This window comes from Microcaecilia unicolor, chromosome 10 (assembly GCF_901765095.1).
Source record: "Microcaecilia unicolor chromosome 10, aMicUni1.1, whole genome shotgun sequence".
In the NCBI taxonomy this organism is placed as follows: Eukaryota; Metazoa; Chordata; class Amphibia; order Gymnophiona; family Siphonopidae; genus Microcaecilia; species Microcaecilia unicolor.
Genome location: NC_044040.1, coordinates 30,117,249 through 30,129,685, shown reverse-complemented (window position 1 = coordinate 30,129,685; position 12,437 = coordinate 30,117,249). Strand labels below are relative to the sequence as shown.

The following is a 12,437-nucleotide window of genomic DNA, read 5'->3' as shown; positions in this document are numbered from 1 at the left end:
TAATCAATAGAAATAAAACAAAATAAAACACAGAAAAGAAAATAAGATGATACCTTTTTTATTGGACATAACTTAATACATTTCTTGATTAGCTTTCGAAGGTTGCCCTTGTTCGTCAGATCGGAAATAAGCCTCTTACCCTCCTTCCCACCCTCCCCATCCAACCCCCACATATCCATGACACCCCGTCCCTATCAGAAAAGGTGCCTGTGAAGGAACGTGACCCTCACACCCACAACCGATTATACATCCAACTTTCATATCAAAAACTATATCAAACTCCCACATAGCAACAAATAGCAAGATTATGAAACATCAATATATCCCCCAGCATCATAAAACCAACAATCCCAAGTATCAGTCAGGTCCAACCACCAGCCCCAATATCAAAAAAACGCCATTCATACATGAACAACGACCCCAAAGGGAGTCCAGCAGTGTCAGCATTTAAAGTAACCTTGCAGCTTGGCCCTCATGTGAGGTGGCCAGCTGATTGCTGGCGCTGCAGATGCTTGTGCCCCACCCGCTGCCATTTAGGATGGGATTTCAAGGTGGAGACAGGCCGAGACATGCCAGGATTTGATGGTGTCACCATCAAGTCCCCTTCAGGGAGGATCTCACGAGCTTCTGAAACAAATTTAACCAGGTGCATGTGTCCATCTTTATAGAAAACCAGTGCAAATGGGTGTCTTCATCTGTACTGGATACCCATCTCACAAAACCTGGCAGTGACTGGCTTCAGGTGGCTGATGCTAGATCCTGGTAGATCTCCACGGAGTAGGAGTCCCATTTGAAATCATTAGCTTGTCGTGCTGCTTTTAGAACTCGCTCTTTCAGCTTGAAATCTTGAAAACAAGCAATAATATCTTTATAAAGGTTATTCCGTGCCGGCTCCAGGGCTCTATGAAATCTCTCCAGTATTACACTGTCCGGAGCAATGGGTGACCTAGTTGCAGACAGCAACGAGCTAACCACTCGTTGGACTACCGACTCACTGTCTTAATGTGCTGGGGTCTCCGGAAGACCTCGGAACCACAAATTGTTGCGTCAGCTCCGGTTTTCTAGATCTTCTAGTTTATCAGCCATTTGCTGCTGTCCAATGCGGATATCCGTCATCTGCCGATCCATAGACCCTCATTGCCTCTGCATGCTCTTCAATCCGGCCCTTGGCCTCCTCCACCCGATGTCCCAACTCTCTAATCTCACCTCACAGATCAGCCCCCAGAGCGGCCAAGTCAGAGCGGACTGCCTTAAGGTCCGACCGGATCGCCTGTAGCCAAGAGCTTAGCTAAGGGAGAACTCTTTTCCTCAGGACCTGCCTGGTCTTGCATCAGGAACATATCTCCAGATGACAGGGCTCCGATTATCTCCTGCTCCTGGTCCGCTATGTGCTTCTTGCTCACGCCACCGGCGAATTCAAATTGGGATAAATCTACAGCCTCTGCCCGAGTCTGCATCGCCTCACCAGATCGTCCACGTGAGCCGCTGTATAGGGTAAGCAAAAGTAAATCGCCGTGTACCGGGGGAGTGCGAAAAAACACTGCAAGTGAGCGGAAGCTCGGCGCTTAGGCAGCCATGCTACCCGGTGACGTCATTTCCTACAAAGTATTCTCAAGAGCATATTCGTATTAACAACTGTAATTCTACTGAACCATGACTCATACAATTGGTGCCAAATATCCAGGTTTTGCCCAGTATCAGCAAAAAGCTCAACATGTTAGCTTTGTACAGCTACTTCCTGTCGCTCGTGGTATACACTCCCACTTATTTGATCTATTCCTCTGCCCAGTTAAAGGGAAACCATTCTCATTAGACGTCAGTTTAAATTGAAAATTACTGGCAAGTAGTTAAGATCTGATTTTTGTTTTTTATGTCCTCATCTAGCAGAGGAAAAGATATGCAGTCTTGAGATGCAGTTGTCCCTGGTATGAGTGTTCAGAAAATGAGAATACAAGCCATAGGATCATTTTTTTTTAATTTTTATTTTTTTTAAAACAAATGGCTGTAGTTGTATCAGAAGTTCTTTGGCATATTAATAAATTGCAGTGCTCTTCTGTAATCCTCCTTCAGAACTGCATGGGTTAGGTTAAAGCCCAGCCTTAGTTTTTTCATTTTTAGGGGGGAAAATACTTAAATAGTATTACTGTAAGATGAAGCATAGTTTATTATACAGCATTGAGTGAAGATTGTTAAAAGCAATGAAACAGCACATAAGTGAGATTTGGAAAGTAAAAGCAGAAATGCTCCCTCAACTGTTGCAAAATGTAAATTTGTTGTGTCAGTTTTCAGAAGCGGGGAAGGTAAGGTTCCAGTGCTGTACAAATATTCCTCTTCCTTACTTTCAGTAAGGTTTGTCCTCCTCACATTAAAGTATAATTTTGCTGCAAATTTGTCATCACTTCAAGGAAGATGCTAAAAATTTACTGCTGTGCAGTTGCATTTAGGGGAAGTTATCAATGTGTCCACTGAAAAAAATGAATGTGGGAACCTTTACCGCCTCCTTTTTAGGAGGTGCTGAGGTCGCCTGCATCAGGTCATTGTTTAGTTAGCATGCATGCATGCTAATGCAGCACACTAGCTAAATAGTGCTTCCATGCCCATTCTCTGCCCCCTGACACGGCTTCTCAAAAAACAAAAAACAACCTGCCCAGTTAGCACATCTACATGGCAAAACTAATACTAAATGCTTTAACATATCCTGTGCTAGGCCATTTTTTTTCGTGTGTGTTAAGCGTGTGTTGGTGTATGTCAGTGATGTCAAGTTAGATGTAAACAAGTAATAATGCAGGCCGAGAGACTTGGGGCCCTTTTTCTAAACTGCGCTAAGAAATGAGCTTAGCATGTCCTTACACAAGCCTTTCCTGCGTTAAGCCCATTTCTGGTGCAGTCATCAAAAGGGGCTTTTTCCTATTTGTTTTATTTCTGGACATGTGCTAATGTTAACATTCGTGCACAGCCACTTAAAAACAAAACAAAATTGCAGGGGCATCATAAGTGTTCCTATGTTATGAACGAACTAACCAGTTAGTGTTGCAGTGACATCAGCACAGTAGCTGGTTAGTGCATCCATACTCATTCTCTGCTCTTGACATTCCCCTTCCAAAAAAATAAAATAAAAAGCATGTTCTTAGTGTGCGAAAATGGCAAAACTAGCATGAATGCTTTACTACTACTACTACTTATCATTTCTAAAGCGCTACTAGACGTACGCAGCACTATACACTTGAACATGAAGAGACAGTCCCTGCTCGACAGAGCTTGCAATCTAATTAGGACAGACCAACAGGACAAACAAGAGATAAGGGAATATTAAAGTGAGGATGTTAAAATAAGGGTTCTGAACAAGTGAATAAGGGTTAGGAGTTAAAAGCAGCATCAAAAAGGTGGGCTTTTAGCTTAGATTTGAAGACGGCCCGAGATGGAGCTTGACGTACTGGCTCAGGAAGTCTATTCCAGGCATATGGTGCAGCAAGATAAAAGGAATGAAGTCTGGAGTTAGCAGTAGAGGAGAAGGGTGCATCCTGTGTAGGTCCATTTCCAATAGTAGCAGGTCCTTTTTCTAACATTCTATAAAGATTAAGGGTAACTGAGCCCTGGCTTACCCATATGTATGTGTGCTTCTAAGGCAGTGATTTCTAACCACTCAGACTGCAGTTTTTGATTGATGGACCCTTTCAACATATTAGCAAAAACATATAGTGACTGATAAAAGGGGCAAGTATTCAAACAGTATTGCAGTTTTTTCATTTTCTAACAGGAAAGATCTTTTGCAAAAGTCCTCTCTTTATGGAGTAGTTTCCCAATTTATCTGTTTATGCACAAAGAATTTTACCCTGCTCTTCTTTCTCTTTTTACTAATAGACTAACGAAAGTTTTTTCTTTTATAACATAACATAACATAACATAACATAACATAACATAACATAACATAACATAACATAACATAACATAACATAACATAACATAACATAACATAACATAACATAACATAACATAACATAACATAACATAACATAACATAACATAACATAACATAACATAACATAACATAACATAACATAACATAACATAACATAACATAACATAACATAACTTTCGATCTTCTAGCCTGTTAACACCTTGCAGTTCAAAGTGGGTAACAGAGCAAAAGAGCCAGAACAATCATCTGGGAAAAGAGAGTCAATTTAAAATTAAAAATGATCTTGTAAAACAAGTTTCTGGAACAACAAGATCTTAACCTGCTTCCTGAACATCAAATAAGAATGAGAGGATGGAACAGAAGTATCTTAGCAAATCCCTTCCAGTGCCTAACAGCTTGAAAAGCCAGTTTCAATTCAAACATTCTTAATCTTCTCCTTCCTTTAGGCGAAGGAAAAGAAAACAGATATGCGCAATTGGATCGTCTTGGCCTTGAAGAAGCAGCAAATTGAAAATGAGTTCTTTAGCTGTCTGTGCAGATAAGCACAGAATTTTAAACAGAGATCGAATTTATCCTTTTAACTTAAAATCTCCCCTTTCCACAAATTTTAAGATAATTTCTCAGCAAGTAAGTGCAGATTCCTTGCTGTTAGTAGCATGTCCAGTCTCAGCATCCCATCAAGTGCTTCTGGAGTCCTTAAAAAAAAAAAATGGTGTTAGATTGGCTATTTTCCAGTCCTCAGGTAATGTGACCACTTTGAATGATAAGTAACAGAACCTTATCATTCAAAGTGGTCATATTACATTGGCTACCCTCCAGTCCTCAGGTAACTCCAACTTTATAAAGGGATCCAAGGTGATTGGGGAAACATAGACTGGTAAGCTTGATGATGCCATGCAAAAAAGTTGAAGATAGCTATTAAGATTTGCTAAACTGTCCATCTAGGAAGCACGTGAAGACAATTCACAATAAAAATTTCAGTATGCTATACAAAAAAAAAACACTCTAGACACAGCTGAATGGGAATAAAAGGGCATTTGTTCAGAAAAGGTATATCTTGCCTTACCAGTTTATTAACTTTTTTTTTTTGAAAGTGAAAACAAGCAGGTGGATATTGGTGAGCTGGTTGATAGTATTTTTGATTTTCTGAAGGCGTTTGATGTAGTCCCTCATGAGAGACTCATTAGGAAATTAGAGTCATGGGATACAAGTTGATGCCCTTTTATGGCTTGCAAGGTGACTGAAAAAAAAAAAAACAGAAAATGGAGAGCAGGACTTGATGGTCAGTTGCTGACATGGAATAAGGTTATTGGTGGTATGCTCCAGTGGTCGGTACTAGGGACCTGTGCTGTTCAACATATTTATAGATGATCTGGATATAGGAATGGTGAGTGACAATCAGATTTGTGGCTGACACAATTATTCAAAGTTGTCAAAACGGCAGAGGTGTTCTACTTCCTTTTTAAATGTTGATGCCAGCAACCTGGTTCTATCCTGGTTAAAGTGAAGTCCATCTTTCCAAAATAGAAACTCCCTTTTCCCCAGAATGTAGCCCCGTTCCTAACAAATCCAACACTCCTCCCTGCACCATCAATTCATCCTCACATTGAGACTGTGGAGCTCTGCCTATCGCTTGGGTCTGGTGTGTGAAACAGGAAGCACTTCTGAAAAGGCTGTCCCGGAGGATCTGGATTTAGAGCTTAAATTTGGCTTCCAGAACCTCCCTCACATTTTCCTATGTCACTGGTACCATATGTACCAAGACAGCATGCTCCTCCCCAGCACGGTTTAATATCTTATCTAGGTGATGTGCGAGGTCCGCCACCTTCGCACCAGGCAAAACACCATGGTACTGGAAGATTGGGGGGGGGGGGGGGGGTGGCCAATGTAAAACCAATTTTTAAAAAGGGTTCCCAAGCTGATCTGTGTATTTATAGACCAGTGAGCCTAATCGACGCTGGGCAAAATTGTTATAAAGAACAAATTATAGAGCATATACATAAGCATGGATTAACGAGACAAAGCCAACATGGATTTAGTGAAGAGAAATCTTTCCTTACCAATCTACTACATTTCTTTGAAGGGGTGAATAAAACATGTGGATAAAGGTGAGCCGGTTGACATTGTGTATCTGGATTTTCAAATGGCATTTGACAAAGTACTCAAAAACTCTCACAACTGCTCAGAGTGAAAAACAATGGAAAAATCAAATACCAACACATCTAACACCCCTATATACAAAGGATGTGAAAAACACATTCAAAAACCCCATCTGAAGAGCTCAGTCTCAATGTTCTTTCAATTCAATTGATTTACTCCTTAATGAATTTGATTTTGACTCGTTTAACTCTTCACAATGTAATCCATAACCTGAATTGTAACAAACTGTATTTCCATTATTCATAATGTATTGTAAGCCACACTGAACCCGCAAAAAGGTGGGAAAATGTGGGATACAAATGCAATAAATAAATAAATAAATAAATAGTATGCCCATCTAAACAACTTATGTCACACTTAGCCCACACTTCTATATCTCAGGTACCCAGGGGGGGTTTTGAATGTGTTTTTCACATCCTTTGTATATAGGGGTGTTATATGTGTGCACTGGGAATGACATTTTGATAAGTTTAAGATACCCCCTATCCGTTTTTTGGCCACAAAATCTTTTTCTCCATAAAATTTAGAACAAAAGGAGTTTTTTGATATTTGTGGTTTGTTTCGGAGGAGAGAGGAGCCAATGATGATAGCCATTTCAGTGGAAATCTATGTGAAGGATCCCTGGGCTCTTGAGGCTATTTTTTATAATCGATTTTTATAATCGATGTTGATTATATGAATGGTCGGTCCTAGTGCCTAATCTAACACTCTGACAGAGTGTAGTTGGTATTTGATTTTTCCATTTGACAAAGTACGAAAAACAACAAAGAGAGTCCAAATCTTGTACCTGTCTGTTCAAGTATCCAGTCGGTTGAGCCAATCTGTCGCTGCTTCGGGTGCTAAAAGATTTCCATGTATCATTTATTAGTACTTCTAGGGTGGCCGGGTACTGCAAAGAAAGTGGGGTTGTTTTTCAACCAGCTTAGCACAGGTTACAGAGAAAGCCCGGTGTTTAACCGTCAAGGCCGCAGAATAATCCTGGAAGATTTTTACCAACTCGCCATCAAATTTTGTATCCTGTCTACAGGTTTTGTAGAGCTGTAACAATGTTGCTTTCTAAGAGTGGCTGTGGAATTTGGTGATCACCACCTGAGGAGATATCTCGTGGGCTGTTGGCCTATACGATGGGCCTGTTCACGGTGGATCGCCCTTCCCTCCCCCACCTCTGGGAAAGTCGCTAGAAGCCATGTTTACAGTGTTTGTTTAAGTTTCGTTTCAGCTATGGATTCTGGAAACCCGACAAACCTCAAGTTATCGCGGTGGGAGCGGTTCTCCAAGTCCTCTAGTTTTTGGTGATATTCTTGTCAAGTGTTCCAGCTTTTCTAGTGCTCCTGTGTAGGCCTGTTGCACATCCTCCACCTCGTACACTTGCACCTCAAGCTCTCCAGTTCTGCGTGTTAGCTCCGAGGTTAAAGCTGTTAATCCTGTAAGTTGTTCCGACAATGTGTGAATCTAGGGTCCAGGGCGCACACCACGGAATCGGTGAGTTCTAAGGTTATATTGTCTGGGGGTGAGCGGGGTGGCGAGGCTGCCGGGGAGGCTTTTTCCATTTTGGGATCCAGATGTTTCTGCTGTTCCTCTTTCCGTTTTGAGCATTCAGGTGCCTGCGCCATCGCAGCTCGAGTGAAGTATTTGTCCATATGTTGTTACCAGCTCATAATTCCAGTCTTTAAAGTTTAGGAGTGGTGTAAAAAGGCCGAACTGTGGATGGGGCCCTGAGCAGCCGATGTAACTCACGTCCTCAGCCGCTCACAGCATCACGTGACCTCCGGCAGAAAGATGTTTAATGTGAACAATTGCAAAGTGATGTATGTGGGAAAGAGGGACCCAAACTATAGCTATATAATTCAGAGTTCCACATTAGGAGTCGCCATCCAGGAAAAGGATCTAGATGTCTTTGTTGATCATATGTTGAAAACCTCTGCACAATGTGCAGCGGCGGCTAAGAAAGCAAATAAATGTTAGGGGTTATTAGGAAAGGAATGGAAAACAAAAATGAGAATGTTATAATGTTTTATTATCACATCTCAAAAAAGATATAGTGGAATTAGAAAAGGTACAGAGAAGGATGATGAAACTGATAAAGGGGATGGGATGACTTCCCTATGAGGAAAGGCTAAAGTGTCTAGGGCTCTTCAGCTTGGAGAAAAGATGGCTGAGGGGTAGATATGATAGAGGTCTATAAAATCTGAGTGGAGTGGAATGGGTAGACGTGAATCAGCTGTTTACTGTTTCCAAAAATACTAAGATTAGGGGACTAACAATGAAGTTATTAAGTAGTAAATTTAAACAGACTGGAGAAAATATTTCTTCACTCAACATGTAGTTTAAACTCTGGAATTTGTTGCCAGAGAATGTGGTAAAAGCAGATGGCTTGGCAGGGTTTAAAAAAAGGTTTGGATAATTTCCTAAAAGAAAAGTCCATAATTCATTATTAAGAAGATGGACTTGGGAAAATTCAATGCTTATTTCTAGGATAAGCAGCATAAAATCTGTTTTACTGTTTTGGGATCTTGTAATATCTATCTGTTCAGCCAGGTATATTTCAGAGTGGCAGGTCTTAGCTTTCAGAGATCCCTACTTTTTTTCCCCCCTCTGAGTCAGCCACTTTGCAACTATAATGCCATCCTTTCCCATGATTTCTCCATTCTGTTTGAACCGGATAGCTTGTCTTCTAGCCTTCCTGAAGGATGAATTTTATAGAATGAGTAGTCTCTCCAGTAGTTAGATGTCAGGGCTACTTAAGTTTCTGAAAGGTGATAAACAGCCCCTTAAGTCTTCTTAAGGAAATTTGTCTTATTAAACAGATATAGCTAGCGAGAGGCAGCATAGATATCATCATTGTCAAGATGGATGAAAGTGGCAGTCTCCTTGACGTGCTTTCTGGAAGGCCTGAGGCTCTATGGGAAGATTTGGCAGATGCTCAGGTCTTATGTTGGGTGAAACCCAGAGTGATTTATGTGGAGAATATTTGCATGGCAACCATTTAGTCCACATTGGGGCTCATTTTCAAAGCACTTAGACTTACAAAGTTCCATAGCTTACTATGGAACTTTGTAAGTCTAAGTGCTTTGAAAATATGCCTCATTGTGTTCGTTTTCTAAATATTAAATGTTCAATGTGAAAGGAAAAGCTTCTTTTGGGACAGGTGTTCTTGGAGCAGCCTTGGCTCCCTTTGACCCATGTTGGCTTGGTACTTCCCACGCAAATGAATGGTCTAGCAGGAGATAAGGAGAAATTTAATCTTGCCTATTAACTTCCTTTCTTTGAAACATCCTGGGAGGTCTTCAGCTATGAAAGCAAAAATCTATGCATCTAGATTGGTCAGGTAGGATTCAAGGAAAGGAAATTAATTGGTAGGATTCTCCATAGCCTACCTCAGCTATCTTTGTGTTATTTCATTTTGAAAAGATCACGAATGATTGTTAAAAACATTCTCTTCCAAATTCTATGAAAGTTGCTTAAAAATTGGGCGTGCAGGAGCCATTTGTGTGTGTAACTAAATTAGCTAATTGGTGCTAAGTTGGCATCAACAAGCACTAATTGGCACTAATTAGTAGTTATGCGTGTACAGTAAATTGACTTGCACACCTATTCTATAAACGTAGTGTTGAATTTCAGTGGTGCTCAAAGTGGGTTGTGGATGTGGGGAAAGGGGGGCATGGGCAGGTTGGGGGCATGCCAAGCAATTAGGCTCTAAGTGATAGCATACTATCAGTGTATAAGTGCCAGTATTTGGGCGCAAACATTTACACCAGCCTTTGAAATGGTCTCAGTGCTTGTGCCTAGAGTTAGGTGCCAAAATGTGAATTTAGGCTAGTATTCTATAATGGCAACTATGTTTAATATTGCTGTTATAGAACTGGTGCGTAGCACCTAAGTTTTATCACCTTTTACTGAATTGAGCCCTCTGTGTATACTTGTGTGAACTTGGGGATTACAGTTTTGATTATCAATTTAGTTTTGAGTTTAATTATAATCTAGGAAAGTGTTGGGTAAATCTTAGAGGTATAGTTATTTGGGTTAGAGTTAAAGGCCGATTTCATGTCAAAAATTGATTTCCCTTTCAGTGTGAGCATTTCAGCTTCCCATCTATCTTTATTTATGGGCATACAGCAACTGGGAAGACCTATGTAATGAAAACTCTGCTGGAAGTACTTGAGGTAAGAAAAGAATCGATTCAAATTCAGACCTTGATTTTAGAGAAGCTTCAGAATAATAATTTTTAGAGTTTTGAATGAACAGAAATAGTTATGATATCCTAGATTCCCACAATGATAAAGAACGTTGATAAATCTTGTCCAGTGGAAACTACAATGTGGGTCCAGTCTGATGTTTTGGGGGCAGTGCCACACACTGATATTTAGAAAATCTGAGTTTGATTCCCAGGTGTGAAGTTCTGCTTCCCAGAACTAAAGAAATAGTAGAAAACTGCTGGGCCCTTAAACAAAAACAAAAAAACCCCTGAAAACTATTTTGCCACTGAAGAACTCCTCAGTAAACCTTATTAGATACATGGGGGTTCCAAGCCTGCCTCAAGCTGAAGGAGGCATAGCCGACAGGCAGGCTTTTGGACCCCTCCCCAGTTTCTGTCCTTGGCCCCTGAATGTCTGACAGCAGCCCTTACAGTGTGAGAAATTACCTTCTTTCACTGTGAGAGTGGTGTATGCTTTTGCAATATATCTATCAAGCTAAGGGGAGTTAAAATTAAGGTATTCTTGGGATGGATATAAAAAGGAACTTTAGTCACAAGGTGAGGATGGTAGAGAGAGAACCGTCAACAGGATCTGTAGCGGCAGAGTAAGTGTCAACAAATGGCAAAACTAGATTAATTGAAGTGGTTCTTTCCTGCCAACTGTAAAATTAAAAACAAAAGAAAAACATGAAGACCAGCTGGCTCAGGCCCAGTGCAGCATCCTGTATTTTATTTACTTAAAATATTTATACCTGCATATCTAAAAATCGACATGTTTTATAATAAAAACATACATAATTAAAAAGACAGCCACCCCAATAAACTGATTACAATTTTATGGTACCTAGACCACCACTAGAATGATTTTTTATTATGCATAGCTATACTAGAGTACCACATTGTATCAAATCTAAATAACTCCATTATTTCTCCGTTCTTATCTTTTAGTGAAGTAAAGGCTTGTTTGGAATAAATATGCCTTCACCTTCATACGAAAAGACAGAATATTCACTTTTCGTACATCACTTGGCAATTCATTCCACAAAACTGGCCCCCTCTACAGAAAACATTCAGTCACACATATTCACCTGCCTCTCAGATCTTAAGGTCCTGGAGGGTCGATAAGGCATTAAAATATTTTCATGCACTTAGGTGCATCTTTATGCAATGCTTTAAAGATCACAGCCAGTATTTTAAACTTTATTCTTCATAAAATTGAAGGCAATGCAATGATATTAAAATGAATTATATGTTTGCAGTGTCGTGTACCAGTGATAGTGACTCACTGCTGAATTTTGAACTATTTGCAATTCTCAAAGATAACAATTTACCATGACTCTCACCTTCAGGGCACTGAGTGCTTCTTTCACAGCATTCAGATGCATGACTTGGAGATCTGCTGACCTAAATTGGAGAATCAAATGGGATCTTTCGTATAAGCTGTGAGCTGGCCCTTTATTCTGTTTTTTTTTTAATACAGTGAAAAATATTGCAAACATATTTTGATCAAATTTGTCTGTGGTGTTAAGAATTATGATAGAAGTGAAGACTATATAAGTTCAGAGCTTGTTCCTACAAGTGAAGTTAGCTTAGACTATTTGATTCTTCTTTGACATAATGATACCTTCTTGTATTCTGAAAATTCAAGTTGAAAATGTAATCCAAATATTTAGAACTGCTGAAATAGCTGCTAACTTAATCATTTACGCATTTTGCAGAGGCAGCTCAAGAATATCCTGGGCTGATTATAATGGTACAACTATTTGTATTCAGATGTGTGTTAGGAGAAAAATTGTCCAAAATTGATTCTAAGCAAAGGATGAAGCTGTCAGAATTACTTTCAACTTTAAGAAGAGGGCATCAAGCTTGATCTGAATCCATTTCTAACTGCTTATATTTTGCTCGTACAATTGAGAACTGAGCAAAATGGATTATAATGAAACACATATAGGGGGTAATTTACTAACAGTGTGTGCTAATGCCATTAATGCATGTTGTTGGTAACGGGGACAGTTTTTGTGTATTGGGTGTTGCAATTTACAATGTGCATTAATGGCTGCTGTTTATTGGTTTTATGTTATTTCTTGTTGGGGTCATTTTACTAATACAATAAAATCTGGAGGTCAACGAAAACAGTTTTTTTTTGGTTTGGGCTGAAACTGC

At 39.9% G+C, this 12,437-nt stretch overlaps 1 protein-coding gene across 2 annotated transcripts in view; it reads left to right on the top strand.

Moving 5' to 3' along the window:
- The window catches only part of ORC5 (origin recognition complex subunit 5), a 154,823-nt gene that overhangs the window by 17,603 nt on the left and 124,783 nt on the right, over window positions 1-12,437 (top strand). For both annotated transcript variants that reach the window (XM_030217022.1, XM_030217023.1), the window contains exon 3: window positions 10,150-10,242. In XM_030217022.1, the coding sequence (XP_030072882.1) occupies window positions 10,150-10,242 (93 nt within the window). The remainder of the gene's footprint in view (window positions 1-10,149; window positions 10,243-12,437) is intronic.